The following is a 21,756-nucleotide window of genomic DNA, read 5'->3' as shown; positions in this document are numbered from 1 at the left end:
TTTATTATTTTCTGCACTTTTTTTTGGCCTGGTCATAATTCAAGAAAGATGTTATATATTTCTTTAAGTTAAAATATATTTTATTATTCTTTTCCATTATGTGTTATTACACATTATATGTAAAATATGCACATATTTTACACGTACATTATTTCCAATGGGTTGAACATCTTTTAATTTGTTCTGAGAATTAGGTATGTGTTTGTAATTTCTACCTTTTTAAATTCAGAGGGAAATAATGACTGCTAATTTTAAAGGTTATACATAGTTTGCTTTCTCATCTTTTAGTTCTCTAAACAAATTAAAATCATATTTTATATATTACTTTTTAATTTTTTCCTTAGTATAATATGAACATTTCCTCAAGTAATTAAATAATTACTTAAAAATATTTTTAAAGGCTCCATAGTATTATAAAGATCTTTTATAGGCTTAAAAAAAATTCTCATCTGAGGATATGGTTTTGTTTGTTTGTTTTTGGTTAATCCTCACCTGAGGGTATTTTTTCCATTGAGTTTTTTAAGGAGAGTGAAAGAGAGAGAGGGAAAGACAGAGAGAAACATCAGTGTGAGAGAAACACATTGATTGGTTGCCTCCTGCATGAGCCCCAACCAGGGCCCCGGCCGGGGAGGATCCTGCAACCAAGGTACATGCTCTTGACCAGAATCAAACCTAGGACCCTTTGGTCCGCAGGCCGACGCTCTAGCCACTGAGCCAAACCAGCTAGGGCTGAGGATATGTTTTTCATCTTTTGAAAGAGAGAGAAACAGCGATATGAGAGAGAAACATTGATCAGTTGCTTCCCATACACACCTCGATTGGGGATCAAACCCACAACCTAGGTATGTGCCCTGACCGGAATCAAACCTGCAGCCTTTTGGTGTATGGGATGATGCTCCAATTGAGGCACCCTTCCAGGGCTTTTATAGACTATTTAATGAGAGCAATTTTCCTTGCCTATTTAAATTGTCTTACAGTACCTTTACTTGTACCTTTCATTTAAATTTTATGTATTTAAATTTTTAAAATATATTTTTATTTCAGAGAGAAAAGGAGAGGGAGAGAGAGGTAGAAATGTCAATGATGAGAGAGAGTCATTGATCGGCTGCCTCCTTGCACGCCCCCTACTGGGGATCAAGTCGCAACCTGGGCATGTGCCCTTGACCGAAATCGAACCCAGGACCTTTGAGTCTGCAGGCCGATGCTCTATCTGCTGAGCCAAACCAGTTAGGGCTGTATTTAAAATTTTTAAAATATTTATTGATTTGAGAGAAAGAGAAATATCCATTTGTTGTTCCACTTATTTATGCATTCACTGGTTGATTCTTATATGTGCCCTAAGGATCAAACCACACAATCTTGGTTTATTGGAGGATGCTCTAACCAACTGAGCTACTTGGCCAGCTTATGTATTTTTATTTATTTATAAATATATTTCATTGATTTTTTTACAGAGAGGAAGGGAGAGGGATAGAGAGTTAGAAACATCGATGAGAGAGAAACATCGATCAGCTGCCTCCTGCACACCCCCTACTGGGGATGTGCCCACAACCAAGGTACATGCCCTTGTCCGGAATTGAACCTGGGACCCTTCAGTCCGCAGGCCGACACTCTATCCACTGAGCCAACCTATGTATTCTTAAGCAATGTAGTAAAATTGTGCTTATTTTTGGAACTCTCCCCTAATGTTTTTAGATATCTGAAATTTTGTACCCCAGGAGCAGCCCTGAAGAGGAAGAGCCATAGAGGGTGTGTGGGAAGTGAAGAGGCAAGGATTCTACACATCTTGTCTTAGTGAAGTTTGGGGAACTTCAGCCTTACTATTTATTAGGTGAATTTGAGATCTTTTTTGTACCAGGTGATGGAGCTATATCTTCACTGTTGCTAGGATTCCAGAACTAGCTCTGTGTCTGTTTCTTTGAAGTGCTGCTTCCTAAGCACTTACTTGCTGTGACCAGGGCATAGTCCTGCCTGGAGGTCTCCTTATATGCCCATTCTGTTTCTACTCATGTTCCTCTGCTGGACATTTTTAACTGTGTGTTCGTTCTTAAGAGTCCTAAAATTCTGCTCTTATTTTTTCTTTCCAAATCTGTAAAAGCTTTGGAGTTTAATTTAGGCTTTATTCATAAACTAGTGAATTCATGCACATTGAAAGGAAATTAATTAGAAGAAATATTTTAATATTGCTATTCGTCCTTTATAATAGAAGTGTCAGAGATGAAATTTAGTAAAATGTACATGAAAGTAATATATAAATTGATTAATAAAAAACAATAACAACAAATATTTTCCATGAAATTTTTACTGTCAGAATCTTCGTTTATCATTAATTTTTAAAAATATGCCAGGTATTCTGGAAAATTTGTATCATTTGAACAAACTTTGCCTTTGCTACAACATGGAGTAAATTTTCCATCAGATGGTTTTTCATCGGAGAAATTTAGGGATAGGCATAATGGACATGTAACAGTCATTCCACCACAACTGTGTTCGATAATTGCATCCTCATTTACCTCATTTTCGCTATGAAAGCAGTTCCTACCAGTATTGGTAGTACTTGTCGATGACTGTTCTTCAGACATATTCTGTCGACGATGTCACTTTCTTTCGGCTTCAGAGGTACGTTGTGCCAATAATTGTTCTTCAGAAATACTCTTTTGATGATGTCACTTTCTTTCAGCCTCAGAGGTACGTTGTGCCAATAGTTGGTCTTCAGATACATTCTGAAGACGCAGGCATCTTTCGGCTTCAGAGATGCGTTGTGGCAATAGTTGATTTTCAGACATACTCTGTTGACAATTTCGGCTCCAGAATGTCAACAAAAACATGATGTCTATACCTGGCACCCACAGCCACTGTTTGCAGGCTGGGATGGGCTGTGGCCTGCATTTGCACCATGGGGTCTCTGCATCGGCTGCAGCAATTTGGTGGTGGCGGGGTCTGTGTCCCACTTGGGGGAAGCCTAGTGTTGCTTTATCAGCACCAGGTCCGCAGTGCCATTTCTCTGTACGTGACACGGCAGCTCCTGCATTGAGCATCTGCCCCCTGGTGGTCAGTGTGCGTCATAGCAACCGGTCGGACAGTGGGAAGGACACTTAGCATATTAGCCTTTTATATATATAGACTAGACACCAAGTGCACGAATTCGTGCATGGGTGGGGTCCCTCTGGGTGGCCTGCAGGGATCAGGCTGAACCCCTCAGTCCAACGCCGCCTGCAGCTCCTACCTGCCACTCCTGCTCATCCCGGACCCACTGTGCCCGCCGCAGGATCGTGCCCAATCAGTCCCGGTCGGGAGAGGCTCGCACTGTCACAGCAGCGCTCTCCAGCCACGAGCCTGGCTCCTGGCGCCCTTCCAAGGTGAGTGGTCTGCGGGATTGGGTTGAAACCAGTTCTCCTACATCCTCCGATGGGTCCCAGATTATGAGAGGGTGCAGGCCAGGCTGAGGGACCCCCCTGGTGGTCAGTGTACATCATAGGGAGCAGTTGAGCAGCCTTCGCATATCATATTACACTTTGATTGGTTGTTTGGTTGTTCTGCCATTTGGTCTATTTGCATATTACCCTTTTATTATATAGGGTGCTTGTTCCTCTTTCCCACTTAGGAACCTTGGACGCTTAAGCAAATTGATGTTTTTTCTTTTTTGTGTCAACTATTTTGGATTTTCTATAAACATAAGTAGAAATGGTATTACGGTATATAGATCATGCCTGATTTAAAAAAAACACACAAAATTATTTTATATAAGAAGACCATAGAAATAATTTCTAGTTAACTTTGGTAGTTGAGTTACTTTAAAAAAATTTGTGATGCTACTTACATTACCACCTAATATACATATGAATATATGTATGTGTGCTAAAATTTCACTATGTACAGTTATTCTAATATCATTTATTCTTTTCTAATTTCATTAAAAATAAGTGGTGATTGGGGACCCATTAAATTGTCTGCAGGATTCTTCAGTAGGTCATGGCTTGCAGTTGAAAAGGTGCCACAATTTTCTAGAGGGAAGAGGTTGGCTCCAAGGGATTAAACTGAGTTAGGCAGCCCTGGCTGGCGTGGCTTAGTGGTTGATTGTCAGCCTATGAACCAGGAGGTCACAGTTCGATTCCCCGTCAGGGCACATGCTTGGGTTGCGGGTTCGATCCCCAGTAGGCGGCGTGCAGGAGACAGCCGATCCATGATTTGCTTTCATCATGGATGTTTCTCTCTCCCCCTCTCCCTTCCTCTCTGGAAAAACAAACAAACAAACAAACAAACAAAATATATGTATATATGGTTTTAAAAATAAACTGAGGCAAACTACAGTCATGGTGTGCTTAAGAGCCTGGACTTTGGAGAAGGATGGACTTGGGCTCATCTCTTGGCTCTGCCACTTGCCAGTCACAAGCTAGTAGGCATTCTAGAGCTTAAGCCTTCTATAACATGGGAGTAACACTTTCTGCCTTGGGGTTTTGAGGATTAAATGGAAGAATGTATGACTCTAAGGTAAGCATTAATACACACCCACTGTTTTTTGCCTTTATTACTTGTTTCAGGACAAATTGGAGTTTCTCTGACTTGAGCCCAGTGGTCTTTGTACAGATTGCAGAATCTACTAGGACAGGAGTTATGGGGCAGTGTTAAGTAGCAGAACAAGTGGATGGGAATTGTTTAGTTGATTTGCTGACCCTTTGGGATCAGGTCAGGTGACTGCTGGAATGTGTGCTCACAAATTCTGTTAGTTCTTTATAGGAATGGGAGCTGCATGAAGGTGTCAGGCAGTTACAGTGCCTTCAGTGCAGAAGAGTTGGACTGCTATCCTTGTTCATGGGTGGGAGGTTGAAGCTAGTGTGTGTGTGTGTCTGTGTGTGTGTGTCTGTGTGTAAGATCAACTCAGGGGAAGACTAGAGGACATATTCTGAGTTTGCACTCTATCTCCTTCCATATTTCACATTTAAAATAATTTCCTGCCCTTCTACCCCCTTTTCTAAAGAATGGCCAGCTTTATATTTTAGATAACAGTCTGTTCTTAAAAGGAATTGAAGCCAATTTGAATGTTAAAATTTAAATAAGAGAATTAAATTTATATAAAGTCCTAATATGAAGAGAAACCCATTTATTAACATTTAGTGTTTTCCCTTCCAGTTTTTTCTCTTGCATTTAAAAAAAGGTGGCAGTAATACTGTACATCAGGCACCTTTATAATGAAATTAAAAACTGAACTGGCTAGATAGCTCTAGATCAGTAAGATGTAGAGGAAGGGAGATGGGGCAGTGTTGAATGGGAGAGATAGTAACATTGATTTAATCTTTCCTCTTAGGTGCTCTGTAAGAAGTAAGAATTTGACTGTAAAACTTCCCTCTTTACTGCTCTTCTCCCTTATTAGGCATGTGCTCCTGAGGTCAGAAGAACAGATCTTATGGTTGTTGTGCTTCTAAAATTAGTATCCCCGTTAGATTGCTGGTAGAGTTTCTATTTTTTTTGTGTGGAATATGAAAGCTGAACTGTTTCTAATAGTTCCGTTAACCATATATTTGCTAGTCAGTGCTTTTCAACCGCTCAGGTTCTCCACCAGTGATCCCTCTCAGGTCCTGAGAAAAACCCAAGTAGCCTACCCTCCATGGCAGAACCTGAATGGGCAGTGCTGCCTGGAAAGGGTGACTTAACATGAGTCTATTATGTTTTCTCTTTTTCCCACAGATTTTGAAGCCAGCTTCATAAGGCTTTTGGACAAAATAACAAACGGTTCTCGAATTGAAATAAACCAAACAGGTAAGCTCCTTTTCTTCCTGTTCGGGAAAGCATCTACATATGCACTACTTAATCATTCTTCTGTTTCTCACTCCATTTGATGGTATACATTTTATATTCAGATGGAAACATCCAGTTTCCTGTCTGTGATACAATTGTTTGGAGATATGTGTGAATTCTGCCAATTTAAGGGGCATACACTTGATTTAAGGAAGTTAGAAGACTGAAAATTTCAGATCAACAAACAAGCACCTTCTCTTTTTTTAACAGTAAAATATTTTATACCTACCACTTATTAACTTACAACTTTTCAAAGTCCATTTACTTATATTATCACAACAAAATCTTACCACAAACTCTAGGAGGTAGTTATATGTGCTGAATTTTATTTTTTTTATTTTGCTTTTAAGATTAGTTTAAATAAGTATATGCAAAAATTGTGAAAGCCCCTTCAGCTGTTTCCGTTCCATTCCCTCCCCAGGTGCAGCCATGGGGGGGGGGGGGGGGGTGCCCTTGTCTCCTTCCTCTATATGCATTTGCTTATAAGGGTACCTCTGTATCTTAGACGAACGATTTTCAACCAGTGTGCTGCAATAATTTTTAAAAAGATGCAATACCTGACTATTTTGTCAGGGGCACTGACCTCTTTTCCCTTAGATGGTCAGATAAAAAAATATGATAATAGCCAACACAATATCTGTCCAGTGTGAATGAATCAGAGTTATACCTAATTTTTTTTTCAGGTCAGCAAAAAAATTTAATGTATCTTTTGGTGTGCCGTAGGATTTTAATAATTAGTGAGATGAGGACGGTTGAAAATAGCTGTCTTAGACCATCAACAGGGCTGTGCTCGTGATATGTTCTACAGCCAGCTTTTTTTCTTCACTAGCACAGATGTCACAGGTTAATCTCAATTATTTCAGTAGGCCTTATATAGTATTCCATTGTATGGATGCATGATCATTTATTTCATTCAGTTTTTTCTCGGTACTTTTTGTTTGTTTGCTTAGAAACTTTTACTAGTATATACATTGTATAGGAAGCAAACATCTTTGCCAGGTTCCACGAACGAATTATGTACTTTTCTGTACATGTGCAACAGAGGAAACTCTGAACTTGTTGACTCTTTTCTTTCTAATCCTCACCTGAGGATATGTTTATTGATTTTAGAGAGAGGAAGGGAGAAAGAGAGAAACATCTATTCCTTGCCTCTCCTACATACCCCAACCAGGATCGAACCTGTAACCCAGGTATGTGCCCTGACTGGAAATCAAACCCGAAGCCCTTTGGTGTACCGGGCAACGCTCCAACCAACTGAGCCACACCAGCCAGGGCCCACATGTTGTTTCTTTTAAGAAAGAAGACAAGCTTGGCTTAATAAGTGGCCTGGCACCACAGGAAATTTGTTGCAGAGAACCGGTTTTAGGTATGTGGCTTCAGATGCCCTTTGCAAGCTATGGTTCTCTTTAGTCTTCCTTGGCTTGTTTACTTTGAAATTCCTGGAGATTTTTTCAGCAGTTTATATTGGTGATTCAGAGGGCAGGTAATTATATTATTTTCTAGTCACTTCTACACCTTAGGTTGGGAAGTAGATATTTACATGATCCTGCTACCCTTGTATCACTCTCCCATACCCACCTCCACCCCAGGGTAGAATACTTCATTCTGATGACCTGGTCAATTTCTCATTTGGTTAATTTGCAGGCATAAACAGATTTGCAGTGTTTAATGGTTATATAGCTTTTTTTTTTTTAATGGCTTTTTGTACTAGAGCAGTGGCTCTCAACCTTCCTAATGCCGCGACCCTTTAATACAGTTCCTCATGTTGTGGTGACCCCCAATTTCATTGTTACAAATTGAACATAATTATAGCATAGTGATTAATCACAAAAACAATATGTAATTATATATGTGTTTTCCGATGGTCTTAGGCGACCCCTGTGAAAGGGTCGTTCGCCCCACCAAAGGGGTCGCGACCCACAGGTTGAGAACCGCTGTACTAGAGGATTAGTTTTGTGACTCATGAATAGTGTTTAGAATAACTGATGTAGAATCTTTCCCTTTGAGAAGTGTGGGAGGAATATGATTCTGATTTTGATCGATTCTGATTGTTGGGATTTTGGTTTTTAATAAAGTAAGACCTAAATTTATTCTATGAAATTCACAAGAGCTGCTTGCCTTTGGAGTGACTGAACATATCTACTTCCTCTGTTGCTAAATTTGCTTATTGATAAATTGTGCCAGAAGACATTGCAAAACATTTGAGCAACAAAAAGACCTTGTTCACCCACTTATACTCCCAGATCATCTAGAGCAGCGGTTCTCAACCTGTGGGTCGCCAACCTGTGGGTCGCGACCCCTTTGGTGGGTCGAACGACCCTTTCACAGGGGTCGCCCAAGACCATCGGAAAACACATATATAATTACATATTGTTTTTGTGATTAACCACTATTCTTTAATTATGTTCAATTTGTAACAATGAAAATACATCCTGCATATCAGATATTTACATTACGATTCATAACAGTAGGAAAATTACAGTTATGAAGTAGCAACGAAAATAATTTTATGGTTTGGGGTCACCACAACATGAGGAACTGTATTAAAGGGTCGAGGCATTAGGAAGGTTGAGAACCACTGATCTAGAGTATTTTATTTTGTTTTTCCTCTATAACGTTAATCTGGTAAGAAACTTTTTGAGTGATACGAATATGTGAAAAAGTGAATAAAGATAATAAAGAGTTTCTAACAAAACTAGTAAGTCAATTTAGATATTTTCATTTGTTTACTTTTATAATAGCTACTATTAATGGAATTGCCATAAAGTACTTGCTTTTGTAGGCATCTTGTTTGGTGAGTGTGGTACATGGGAAATCTCATTTCAAGGGCCTAGAAGAAGCTGATTGCTGGTGTGATGGTTTCAGAGCATCGTTTGTAAACACCCTTGTTCAGCAATGTCTGAGAATGTGCTGTTGGCAGACTTAAGATACCTGTTAGGATTTTTTTCTCTCTGCCTTGCCATGACTTTGGCAATTCAGATGGCTTAGGGAGGGGCTTAATTTATTACTGTTTATTAAATTACACTCACAGTTTATTATTATTACAAGGGCTTGACAGTAATGAGTCAGCTTTTGGACTGAAGTGTGGGCTCTTAGGAATGGCATTTTGAACTCCCTTGGATGCCCATGTCAGACTTTCCCCTTGGGACTCATTGCCTGTGTTGATTTTGTGACACCGAGCATTTGTGTTTTTTTCCCCTGCTGAACGTGGCTCTCTTTCCTCTTATGTAAGGGACGACCTTATATTACCAGCCTGGCCTCCTGTATGGTGGATCCGTGGAGCATGACTGCAGTGTTCTTCGTGGCATTGGCTATTACCTGGAGAGTCTTCTTTGCCTGGCTCCATTTATGAAGCACCCATTAAGGATAGTTCTTCGAGGAGTGACCAATGACCAGGTTGACCCCTCGGTGAGTAGTGAGGCCACACCATGGTGTGAATTTTGTTTCGTCTCTTGTCACAACCCAACTTTTGATAAACAAGTTCCTGATAAAGCACAGGCTTATTGTTGAGTGTATTTGTTTTGTTATTTACCTTGAGATTTAGAGATTAATCACTGCAGGACGCAGATGAACCAAGATTCATAATCAGTCAAATTCAATAACGATTGTTACCATTCATCAAGGTGCCTTTCATTGTCGTGTCAAAGAACCTTCAGAACAGATGCTGGCAATCTCACCACGGTTGACATGAAATATGGCTCTGTTGGCTGAAGTGTGTGGGAGTGAAACTTTCACAAGGTCATGTGATAGCTGAGGCTGGAAAGCAGCAGACTACACTTTTAGACAGAAAATATTCCCTTGGCATTGTCGCAGCACAGTCTTGACTTATTTAAACTTGAGGACATTCTTCTTCTGAGAAGAGTTTGCAGATTTAGGAAGAGGGCATAGGGGCAGGGACTGTATATGTGAGCTTTGATAGTTTAAGGGCACAGCAACCTTCTTAAGTAGGATAATTTTCCTGCGTGTATGGGGAAGATAGTTTAATATACAGGTGGAATTTTCATTGTGGCCACCACAAGTGTCAGTTCAGGATGGGTTTTGTTTTGGGGAAGAGAGAGAGAGAGAGAGAGAGAGAGAGAGTTAGTTATTAGAGTAGTTCTATCCAGACCTGCCTTAGACCTCTCATAGGGGGAGAAGGATCCTCACCTTTAGATGCTCTGCTGTCCAGAGAGGGTATCTTAATGCCTATGGCCACTATGCCAAGTCCTGACTGAGGACTCTTATCTTCACCTCTATAGACATGGAACCAAGACTGATGAAGGGTCAATAATATTATAATAACTATGTATGGTGCCAGTTGCATACTGGAAATATCAGGGGGAACACCTTGTAAAGTATATGCTGTACACCTGAAACTAATACAAAATAATGCTGAATGTAAAGTGTAATTGAAAATATTTTTTTTCAATCTGAAGACCAATGAAGGGGTGGCTTCTAAGGCAGAATATGAAGTATCTAGCTTCTCTAATCAGGGAAGACCAGTTAGGTGGTTCAGTGAGCTGCACAGTGGAGACTGCTGGTATTCACCTATACACTTTTAGAGTATAAACCTGGTTAATGTGTTCTTAGGCAGTAAAAGACTTATTTCCCAATTCTTGGGATTTGGGTACATAAACTCTTTTCCTAGAATCTTAGTACAGTGCATGATCTGAAATTCTTAGCTGTAAAGGAATGTTGAATAAACTGTCTAGAATTTTAAACTAATTTCAAGGGATTGCTTTTTTTCTTATATTTTTCTGGAAGATTCTGGGAAGTGGTCCCTTCAATTGAAAGTGTTCCCAAGGGGAGCCCTCCACACTTCTAGGTGGAGGGTGGGGAAGGTGCCTTGAGTAATGGGAAAGGCCCTGAGCGTACAGGAGACTTTGGCACTGTGTCCCAGTTTTGTATTCTTTCTATAACTGCTAATGATCTTAAAAGCTGTTATCACTGGCAATATTTTAAAAAGTTTTATATATTAACAGACAAAGGTTAGTTGATGAATTCCCCAGAAATAGTACTTAGCTCTTTTGTGCAGAACATATAAAAGAAATCTGTTTTCATATGCTACAGGACTGCTTTTGCTCCCTGCAAGACTAAAATGACCTTGGATAGTACTTGGCTCCAATCCACGATAAAACAAATATACCTAATCTTGGATAAAGAGTAACTTCTTCAGCCTTCTTGGATAAAGAGTGGCTTCTTCATTTGGAGCTTTCTCTTCAGCATGTGGTTTTCCTATCAGTTCATGTCCACATTTGCTGTCTACACCAGGATGAATATAATGCGTTCTGCCCTTAGGGAACTTGTTCTCATGGGGTGGACAGCTGTGAACACACAGAGGGGAGGCCACAAGCCTGAGTACCTCTGGGCTCTGATAGAGGTACAAGCAAAGTGCTGAGGGCTAGGGAGGGTTTTCTAGAGGAAGGGAAACCACAGAATCAGCTTGGTTTTTAGGAAGAGCGCTGTGGAGGCTGAGAGAAGTATGAATTGGGGGTTTGTCAATTAGTTTGAACATATTAGAGATGGAAATAGATAGGAAGGAACTGATATGAAGGACAGTGTGGAGGGGAGACTTCGTGATTTGACAGTTAATTAGAGATGGGATAGGAGGAAGTGTTCATAAAATAACTTCACAATTTCTGTCCTGGTTGTCTTGAAGGATAGTGATCAGAAGGAGTTGAACACAGCGAAGAGGAAAATTGTGGTTGGTAGTTGGGTGATGTGCTTGATTTTGGTATGTTGGGAGGATATCCACATGTGTTTGTCCAGTTGGCAGTGGACATTACTGTCTGGAGCTTCAGTGATAGGTCATCAGTGTCTTACCTACAGATAGTTAAATCCTAGGAGACTGAGATTGACCAGTGCTGAGTGAGGTTGAACACCGGCAGCTTTCTGTCTGAGGTAATCCTACCGGTGTTTTTACTTTGGTCTGCACAGCGTGGTGGTGTGTGTATCTGAATTGAATGTTCATGTTTGGAACCCAGATTTTACATTGTAATAGGTTGATGTGGCAGCAATGACGGCAGTTCTTTCCCGACAGCCTCCCATTGAGCTGAGTACAGTGGGGCCTTGACTTACGAGTGTCCCGACTAACGAGTTTTTCGAGATACGAGCCGTCTCTCAGCCGATTTTTTGCTTTGAGTTGCGAGCTAAAATTTGGGTTACGAGCCAGCTTCAGATACCCCATCGCTAGTTGGCGCAGCGAACGTCACAGTGAACGCCACAACATCAGCCCAGCATCACGTGTCTCACTCGTTCACTTTTTGATTTGACATACGAGTAATTTGAGTTTACGAGCTTTGTCACGCGGAACGAATTAAACTCGTAAGTCAAGGCCCCACTGTAGTAGCTGCCCTCTTTGGAAAAGGCATGAGCTCTCCAGTTAGCTGGAGGTTTTAGCTGATCTCATCATTCATTTACATTCCCTTTCTGGCCTGTGTTGAGCATTAGAGGTTTTGCCCCATGGTCCCAGGGACCGAGAATAGAAGAGGAAGTGGATGTGTAAGGTGTGAGTAGTGAGTGGAGGTAGAAGTGTTTGGAGAAGCCAAGCAGGAGTTGAGTTTTGAGAAGCCAGGAGCTGATTGAGGATTGGGTAGGGAGATTCAGCAATGAGAAGTTTTATTGACCTTTGAGAGAGCAGTGACATTGATATGTAAGGACAGTCACAGGGTGAGGAATGAATAGGAAAGAGCACCATGGGAAGGAGATTCAGAAGGTTAGATAGGATGAGTCCTGAAGAGCTGAGTTTGGAAATTTAGAAGGTGAGATAGGATGATTCCTAAAGAGCTGAGTTTGGAAATAGTTTTTTAAATGAGAGATTTGAGCTTGCTTGTAGGCTGAGGAGATACTGCAATGGAGAAGGAAAGAATTAAAGGGGTTGGGGGCCTTACTAAGGGTAACTCCTGCAGACATCCAGAGGGGATGAGCATCAAAAGCACAAGTGGTGGGATGAGCCCCCTATAAATGGGTAGGAACATTTTTTCCCTTCAGAGGCAAAAGGTTAGAAAATGGGGAGCTCCTTCGAAGCTCAGTGATTTGGCACCGGAACCCCCAATAGGAATTATTGATGCTAGCATCCTGGTCAGATGGTGAGTGAAGATTCCATTCTTTTTCATTACCGTTCTGGAAGGGGAATGAAGTACAACAAAGTCTGCTGTGTGTTGGGCACAGTTCTAGTAAATGTAGCCATATTTATTTAATTCTGGTACAAACCCTGTGAGATGGGTGTTCCTGCCACTGTTTCAGACAAGGTAACAGAGCAGTTTCTTCCCTCCTAGTTGGCATTGTATCTGATGACATTTCTACCTGTTGATTGATTGAGTGAACTTGTCAGACTGACTGACGCCTTTACCCTGAGGTGCCACTTGGGTCAGACTTTTCTTCCTAACCACTTTCTCTTCCTAACCACTGAGTGACTGTTCAGTTTTCCTTAAGTAGAATGTGCAGCCCACCCCTACTCTACTGAAACTATGGTGCAGAGCCGGGGGAGACTGGAACATATCAGTCCAGAGCCCCTCATGCACAGTAGGAAGCCAAGGCCCTGGGGAGGTGGGGCGTGTGCAGGTTTCACAGCTAGTAAGAGGCAGAGTGAGACTCAAGCCTACATGTGCTCTTCCAGCCCTCGTCCCACCACACGAGTTGCCTGCCTTTTGCATCAGATGGAGAGTGATTTAGGAGACAGGACCACACCTGGAGTTATACTCAGGCTTCTGGCTGACCCTCAGAGTAAATATGACTTCATCCTGTATGACTCCAGGTACAGGGAGGATGAACCAGAAGGGCTGTTCTGCTTTCTTGCCTTTTCTGTCCCCAGGACGGCTGGTGGCTGCCTAGTTCCAGGGGGTTATTTGGGCAGAGTAACCCACATCCTTGTATCCCCTGGTTTTTCCAGAAATCTGGCTTGGCCTTCTCCCCAGCTGCCCTTAGTACTAGCCTATTCTCCTTGGTGCTGGCCATCCCAAATGTATGTCTTAAGTATTTGGGTGTATTTAACTTTAATATTTAGGTTGAAATGAGCTAATTTTCAGTGAGTTTTCCTAGTAACTTCTTCTGCCCCACCCCCCCCCCCCCACCCCCTCCCCCCTCCACTCTCTACATGATCCTAGGCTTCATAAGTCATTTCTACCTCAGGTTAATTTTCTGATAGCAGAATGTGTAGGCGGGGCCTATTCTCTGCTATAAAGACTTATTTGGAGTTTCATTGTGTTGAGTCTTAGCATGTTGGAATGGGTAGCACCTTGAAGACAGGCTGACACCCTTGCCTTAGAGACAAGGAAATTAGACAGTTGTCTGAGACCATGCAGCTCACTCGAGGGAGAGCCTGAAGCAGGACCAGCACTTTCCCCTACACCCTCGGCTTGCGCTGCCTGTCCTCACTGCTCCTGATAAGGTCAGCTCCCAAGTGCCGAGGAACGGCCCTTTGCCCATTGGGAGCAAGGAAGGGAGTGACTTTCTTTCCCATATTGCAGTTGAGTCAGCATTCACTGACTTGTTAGATCAACGCGCTTTGAATGTCATCCTTATACTCTGAGGAATCTATACGTGAACAGGAAAGGACCCCAGACCACCTGTGAGTTCTGAATAGGGAGGAGATAATAGTCATACTTGACACAGTCTTGCCATTAACTGTGCAGTTGTGGGTTTGTGCTGCTTCAGGTAGTTTGAGGCAATCATTCCTCCACTGCCCTCACTTTTTAAAAAAATATATTTTATTGATATTTTTACAGAGAGGAAGGGAGAGGGATAGAGAGTTAGAAACATTGATGAGAGAGAAACATCGATTCAGCTGCCTCCTGCACATTCCCTACTGGGGATGTGCCCGCAACCAAGGTACATGCCCTTGACCGGAATCGAACCTGGGACCCTTGAGTCCGCAGGCTGATGCTCTATCCACTGAGCCAAACTGGTTAGGGCTGCCCTCACTTTCTTATAGAACCACCACCTACCCTTTCACTGCCTGTGCGGTGGGCCTCAGCAAGATTCTTAAGTAGCTGTTGACTACTTTTTTTGGTTTGCTTTGGCTTTGGCGTGCCACAAGCTTTAAAGATTAAACAACCGTGTTGGGAAAAGATTAATAAAAAATCTGATATTTTTTCCGTAGTGTAAATACATAAAAAATGAGCAGAGGTCCAAGTTTGTTCTATATGAGCCCGGCAGGTTCTCATGCTTTTGCATGTGATGGTCATGATGATGACTTGTAAGGTAGGTATAAGTCTCCATGTCAAAAATGAGGAAAGGGGCTCAGAGGAGCTAGTGGCTTATAAAATCTGTTTTACTCGGGAGCAGAGTGGTCCCATGCCCTCAGTTGTAAGTCAGCATCCTCTTTCTTTTTCTTTTTTTTAAATACATTTTTTTAAAATTGATTTCAGAGATGAAGGGAGAGGGAGAGAGAGTTAGAAACATCAATGTTGAGAGAGAATCATTGATTGGTTGCCTTCTGCACGCCCCTTACTAGGGAATTGAGCCCACAACCCGGGCATATGCCCTTGACTGGAATCAAACCCGGGACCCTTCAGTCCGCAGGCCGATGCTCGATCCACTGAGCCAAACCAGCTAGGACCAGCATCCTCTTTCTTTACCAGACTACACATCATCTACCTGGTTGCTATGTCTCCACTTGGTTCATGGGCTGTTTCTTCTTCCCATCTGCTCAAGGTTTAATGAAACTTTTTATTTTATTCTGAAATAATTCTACAGGTTGATGTTCTTAAGGCAACGGCCCTCCCTGTTTTGAAACAGTTTGGAATTGATGGTGAATCACTTGAGCTAAAGGTAAGAATGAATTGTTGTCTGTATATATCTGTGTAAAACATTTCCTTACCAACTCATTGGAAGAGCTGTTTGACGCGCGTGTGTGTGTGTGTCTCTGTGTGTGTGTGAGTGTGTGATATTTGAAGTCAGCATTTATGAGAAGACCCACAGGACATGCAAATGTGACAAACTTTGAGTTGAAAGGGACCCTTTAGTAATGACAATAATAGCCAACGGTTATATTGTACTTTCTTGGTGGTGGGCATTGTTGTAAACATTTTGCAAGTATTAATACTTTACTATTCATAAAAACTCCTTTTGTGTCACTCAGCTATTAAGTAGTAGAGTTAGGATTCTAGCCATAATGCCTCTCTAATGTAGATCATCTAGATATAGTTTATGTCTTAACATCATAGTGCAACATGTTGCTCACATTTTTATGATGAGGCTAGTGTGTACAAATCCACTTCTCTGCCAGTCGTATAAAAGTATAACACATACAGCCCGAGCCGATTTGGCTCAGTGGATAGAGCGTTGGCCTTCGATTTCGATCGAGGGCATATGCCTGGGTTGTGGACTCAATCCCCAGTAGAGGACGTGCAGGAGGCAGCCAATCAATGATCCTCTCTTTCATTGATGTTTATATCTCTCTCTCCCTTTCCCTTCCTCTCTGAAATCAATAAAAATATATTTAAAAAAAAATAAAAGTATAACACATACAATTATGTATGAATCTCATTTTGTTTTGTTTACAAAACAAAAGCATACAAAATCCACTGTTAACATTCTCAGTAAGAGGCCATGTTGAGAGATTGACCTGGAAACAAAATTAAAAAATGATTAGAGACTACAAGGGTAGAAAACCAGTGATGGTTATTGCTCACCAGTCAGGCATGTCCTATTCCACCATAGCTATGATCTTGAGGAACAAAACAAAGTAATGAAAGCTACTAAAGGGTCTACTTCATTAAAAGCAACAAGACTAACACAAATTCGAGAAGGGCCTATATCAGACATGGAGAAACTTCTAATGACCTGGATTGAAGACCAGACACAGAAGTGTATCCCTCTCAGCACTATGACATGACAATCACAGCCAAAACAAAAAGTTTTATAAAAGAGTTGAAAATTTATAAAGTAAAAATGTTACAATAAGCCAAGTTTAATTTATTATTATTGAAAACACTTTTAAATAAATGTAATGTAGTCTAAGTGTACAATGTTTAAAGTCTTCAGTAGTACATAGACATGTCCTAGACCTTCATGTTTGCTCACCACTCACTGATTCATTCAGAGCAACTTCCAGTGCTGTAAGCTCCATGTTTTATACTGCCTTTTTACTGTACCTTTTCTATGATTAGATCTACAAATACTCAGCATTGTGTGATACAGTGGGGCCTTGACTTACGAGTTTAATTCGTTCCGAGACTGAGCTCGTTAACTCAAATTACTCTATCAACTCAATGCAAAAAATCGGCTGAGAGACAGCTGGTATCTCAAAAAACTCGTTAGTCGGGACACTCGTAAGTCAAGGCCCCACTGTACTTACCTACAGTATTCAGTACAGTAACATGATGTACAGTGCTGTAGCCTAGGAACAATAGGCTATATCATGTAGTAGTCATACCATACAGGTTTGTGTGAGTATACTCTATGATGTTCGCACAGCGACCCAATCACCTAAAGGTGCATTTCTCAGAACTTATCCCCTATTGTTAAGTGGTGCATGACTTTAATATATAGATTTGATAGATCAGTTAATTGCATAGGAGAAAAGGGTTAAGAAATGGGATTAACTCCTGAACCCTGCCAGTCCCTCATTAAGGATGAGGACCTGCCTGACTGTGAGATCTCTCTCCCTTCTAAGGAAGAGCCCCTTGGTGTAAACCTTACTGACTTGGGTGTCTGGGCCATCTACTCATTGCTGTACTCTTGCCTCTTGTTTCTCACCATGTGCGCAGATTGTGCGACGGGGAATGCCTCCTGGAGGAGGAGGTGAAGTGATCTTCTCCTGTCCCATAAGGAAGGTCCTGAAGCCCATTCAGCTCACAGATCCAGGAAAAATCAAACGTATCAGAGGAATGGCGTATCCTTTGCATTTGGTTCAGATTTCTTATTATTTTCTTGCCTCACGAAGAATGACTCACAACCAGTTTACTTCTTCCCAGAGTTATTTACATTTTAGACAGCAACCATGGAAAAATCTTAACAGTGAAACTGTAATTGTTGTGTGGGTTATGATGCTTAATTAGCTGCCTCACCAGGACTAGATTGATTGATCCATTCACTTTCTTTTTTTAGTTAACACTTAAATGGCTCCCATGTATGTTATACTCTTCTGAGGGCTTTGGTTTGGGGGCCACCAGTGCACAGGCCATTTTGACTGAGCCTTATAGACTAGAGCAGTGATGGCGAACCTTTTGAGCTCGGCGTGTCAGCATTTTGAAAAACCCTAACTTAACTCTGGTGCCGTGTCACATATAGAAATTTTTTGATATTTGCAACCATAGTAAAACAAAGACTTATATTTTTGATATTTATTTTATATATTTAAATGCCATTTAACAAAGAAAAATCAACCAAAAAAATGAGTTCGCGTGTCACCTCTGACACGTGTGTCATAGGTTCGCCATCACTGGACTAGAGGCTTGTGAAGTGGAGCAAGGAAGGAAAAGAGCTTCAGGCAGAAAAGTGGGCTTGTATGGAGGTAACAGGTGCAAGATGGTTCTGGGGAGCGGCAAGCAGTGTGGTGTGTCCCAAGTGCAGTAGGAGGTGGTACACGAAAGATGGGCAGGAGCCAGTGAAGGTGGAAGGCCATGCTGAGACGTTGTTCTTCATTCCAAAGTTAGCAGTTTTCTTCTGTAAAATGAATTTTCATATTAAGAGGATAATACTGATGGTACCAAAAGAACTTTTGGTTCATTATAGAAATTTTGGAAAATACAAGTTAAAAAAGAAAATCACCTAATGACCAGCACTTAGAGGCAAAGATGATGGAATTACTGTGCCCTAAAGAGAAACAGTGAGGACAGGTGATGCCTCTAGTTTATAGGATCCTAGAGGCAGGATGGATAGGACACAGTGATTACCTGGGTCTGTAATAGAGGAACAGGGAGTCATGAGGATGATTTTGATGTTTCTCACTTAGGCATCTGAGTAGAGAGGTTTGTTCTGATAGTAGCTACAAACGTTTGTGGTGATGTGTGGCGCTAGTTTTTTTGTTGTCTGCTTTGACTTTTAAATACTTTATATGGTAAAAATACAGCAAAAATATTTTTTGTTCAAAGAGGAAAAAAATATATTGCTCTGGTTGTGGTTCTAAGGATGATGTAAATAGTCTCTGGCTGCTTGATGATGTGACGGAGCTTGATGATGACTTCTTCCACGTGTGACTTCAGCTGCCCTCCCTTGTGCATTTCTGTTGGATCAAACACTCCCGTGTTACCACTTGGCATCATCATGAACCAATATATATTCCAAGTGGCAACAGGCAGGTTGCGAAGGGAGATGAACCAGTGCAATGAAAGGAGCATTGTCATGCAGCGACAGTGGTGTGGCCAGTCAGTTCTGGAATTACCCACTCACCACATTGTCTTCATGACGTGCTTAGCCAGCCACACCTTTCCACAGAACCTTGAGCCCCACAGAAGCAGGAGTCTTTCCTGTTTCTTCATCCTGTACCCAGTGCCAGCAGACACTGGTGGCAGAGCCCCTGTGGGAAACTCCCCGCAGCCGCCTCACGCACGTGTTTGCACAGTTGGAAATGGATAAGTTCAGCTTTATTTTATGTTGGGGTTGAGGGTCCTTCAAGGTGGTTACAGAAAGACAAGTCTAGAAGAAGTTAGAAATGTAAGTCTGTAACTTGGGGCAAGGTGAGGGCTAGAAATGAATGATTTGAGTCAGCTACGCTGTGGAATCAGAGAGGGGAGGGCGGAACCCTGAGTTGCCACTAAGACTTGTAACACTAGGTAAGTCCTCCCAGGAAGGGAGACTGAGAAGTCAGAGATGAGAGGATAATGAAGAAGGTGCCTTAAAAAGCCCAGAGGAGTCAGCATTAGGATGGGGAATTAGCTGAGGAACGCACAGCAGGCTGCCACCAGTGCCCCTGGGAGGAGCTCTTTCCAGAAGGTGGTGGAGACCTTCTTCCACATGTAACCTCGCTTGTGTAATCAGCTCTGGGTTGTGGAGTGACTGGGAGGGAAATGGTGAAGTGTGGAGGCCACGCTTGCAAGAACCTTGACAGGAAAGAGAAGTAGAAAGAAAGATAAGGTGGTAACTTGATGGAGAGAGATTTGATAAGATTTCCTCCTTTAAAAAAAATGGTGGTAATGATTTGAGTACTTCTGTAGGTTAGGTAAAGTAGATTTAAGTAGGAGAGAGGCCAAGTGATGAAACAGTGCATCAAAGTGATTAAGATCCAAGTGCTGGAATCAGACAGGTGTGGGTTCTACCTCTGGCTTTGCCACTCACTGATGGTAGGGTTTTGGCCCCACGCCTTGGTTGACTCATTTATCATAGGGCCCATTATACCTACTGTACCTGTAACGAGGGTTAAACGAGGTCATAGATGAACTGTACAAGGCACTGGGCTCATAGATAAGTAAGCATTCAGTAAATGGTGGCTGCTGTAATTTTTTTATTGTTTGGTAAGGTTTGCATTGAGAATGGCAGGCATATGGTAAGGGGGGCTCTAGATTGCTTTGTCTGGAGGTGCGTGGAAGGGAGATGGGAGGAGTTTGCCATTTTCAGTGAGTTAGGATAGGATCAAGGATAAGGGGATTGGCAAGGGTATGATAAGGGAGCGTGACGGGGTGGTAAAGATGTGCTGTCACAGTGGGGCACTGTGACTAGAGATAAGGAAAAGGCTGTAGGGCAGCCGTGTGGGCCCAGCTGAAGCTGGAACCGTGTCATGGTGCCAGCTGCATGGCTGTGTGGCTGCGTCCTACAGCAGTTGGCGGCCCAGGGGCGAAGCAGAGAAGACAGGAGGGCCAGTCTCATCGGGGCGGGTGTGGATTGACAGGGTGAGTAGTGCAGAAGCGGGGGTTAGAGCAGGTATTTGCGAGCTGTCATTGAAGCCACGGCCAGTGAGGAGCCCAGCAGGGCTCGAGGAATTGGAAACCTTCACAGGTTTCTAGTGGAGGTAGATGTATGCTTGTGTAGAAGAACAAGAAATTGTGTTTAGGGGGTTGTTTGGGGGTTCAGATGTTAAAATTAGTAAATTTCTAGGTGCTGACAAGATCTGGGTAAGGGCAGGTGTTGGTGGCCACGGGGCTGGATGGGATGGGGGATGCCTTTCCTGGTAAGGAGTTTGACAGAGTGGGGTCGGCCAGGATGTCTCCTTCTCGGGGATAGCGTAAGTGCTGAGAGTCCAGCTTTGTACTTCTCAGGAGGCTTTAGGAAGGGCTTCCTTGGAGGAAAAGTGTGTAGTGGACTAACGTTTCAGAGGTCTCCATTAGCTTGAACAGTAAGTGGTGAGAAACAATGGAATAGGGCGGGCTGCATATCCACGGGGGAGCCATTGTTGAGATGAAGATCAACCTTGGGGTGCTGTCTACATTCTCTGTCAGGATCATCAAGAACAGAGGACTTTATAGCAAAGCTTCCCTGGATTATAGTCTGTTGTCTGCGTGGCCACCACGAGGCCACCCAGGGTCCATACCCGTGTACATATGAGGAGAAGGCGGCGGCTGGGGAGAAATAGTGCTGCCCCGGGAGCCCAGCCGCAGGTTGATGGACAGTTAAATTGGCTTCGCTGCTACCAAAAATGCTGCAGTTCATGGTCTTGTACATGGAATTCTATACCCTTCCAGGTCTATTTCAGGTTTTGTTTTGTTTTGTTTTTCTCCTGAGATTCGTTTCCTAGCGGTGAACTCTGCTTAGAATCCATTCTCTAGTCTGGAAATGTGATTCCCGGAGTGTGCGTGTTTTGACACAATCTTGTGGTAACGGCATGGGTTTCATGGAGGCTGTCACACTGGGGTCTTGCCTGGTACTTACCCTCTTTACTGGGTGTAGGAGAGCCTCATAAGTGAGCCTTTGATGTTGCTGGGAAAGGGGTGAGCATCCTGGGTTGTATAGAGAACATGAAAGCTGACGGCTGTGGTGCCCCAGGCACCTGGGGTTTGACTTTGTTCCTCCCTAACTTCTCCCTTTGGTGTTCCTTTTACAAAATCTGAGCCAGAGACTCTAGTGAGGGCCCAAACTCCTCCCCTTGCTCGAGGCAGGGGGTAC

At 42.4% G+C, this 21,756-nt stretch overlaps 1 protein-coding gene across 2 annotated transcripts in view; it reads left to right on the top strand.

Annotated features, from left to right (window-relative positions):
* Positions 1-21,756, top strand: part of RCL1 (RNA terminal phosphate cyclase-like 1) — a 51,299-nt gene that overhangs the window by 6,942 nt on the left and 22,601 nt on the right. Inside the window, exons 2-6 of one of the 2 annotated variants that reach the window (XM_014546262.1) lie at positions 1,696-1,831; positions 5,686-5,757; positions 9,029-9,204; positions 15,472-15,546; positions 17,487-17,611. In XM_014546262.1, the coding sequence (XP_014401748.1) occupies positions 9,145-9,204; positions 15,472-15,546; positions 17,487-17,611 (260 nt within the window). In that variant the 5' untranslated portion in view covers positions 1,696-1,831; positions 5,686-5,757; positions 9,029-9,144. Of the gene's footprint in view, positions 1-1,695; positions 1,832-5,685; positions 5,758-9,028; positions 9,205-15,471; positions 15,547-17,486; positions 17,612-20,489; positions 20,547-21,756 lie in introns of those variants that run through there. The other variant, XM_014546264.1, reaches the window with a different exon arrangement.

Source organism: Myotis brandtii, unplaced genomic scaffold, assembly GCF_000412655.1.
Source record: "Myotis brandtii unplaced genomic scaffold, ASM41265v1 scaffold44, whole genome shotgun sequence".
NCBI classification, from domain to species: Eukaryota; Metazoa; Chordata; class Mammalia; order Chiroptera; family Vespertilionidae; genus Myotis; species Myotis brandtii.
Note: the sequence above shows the minus strand (reverse complement) of the source record. Positions and strands in the feature narration are given on the sequence as shown.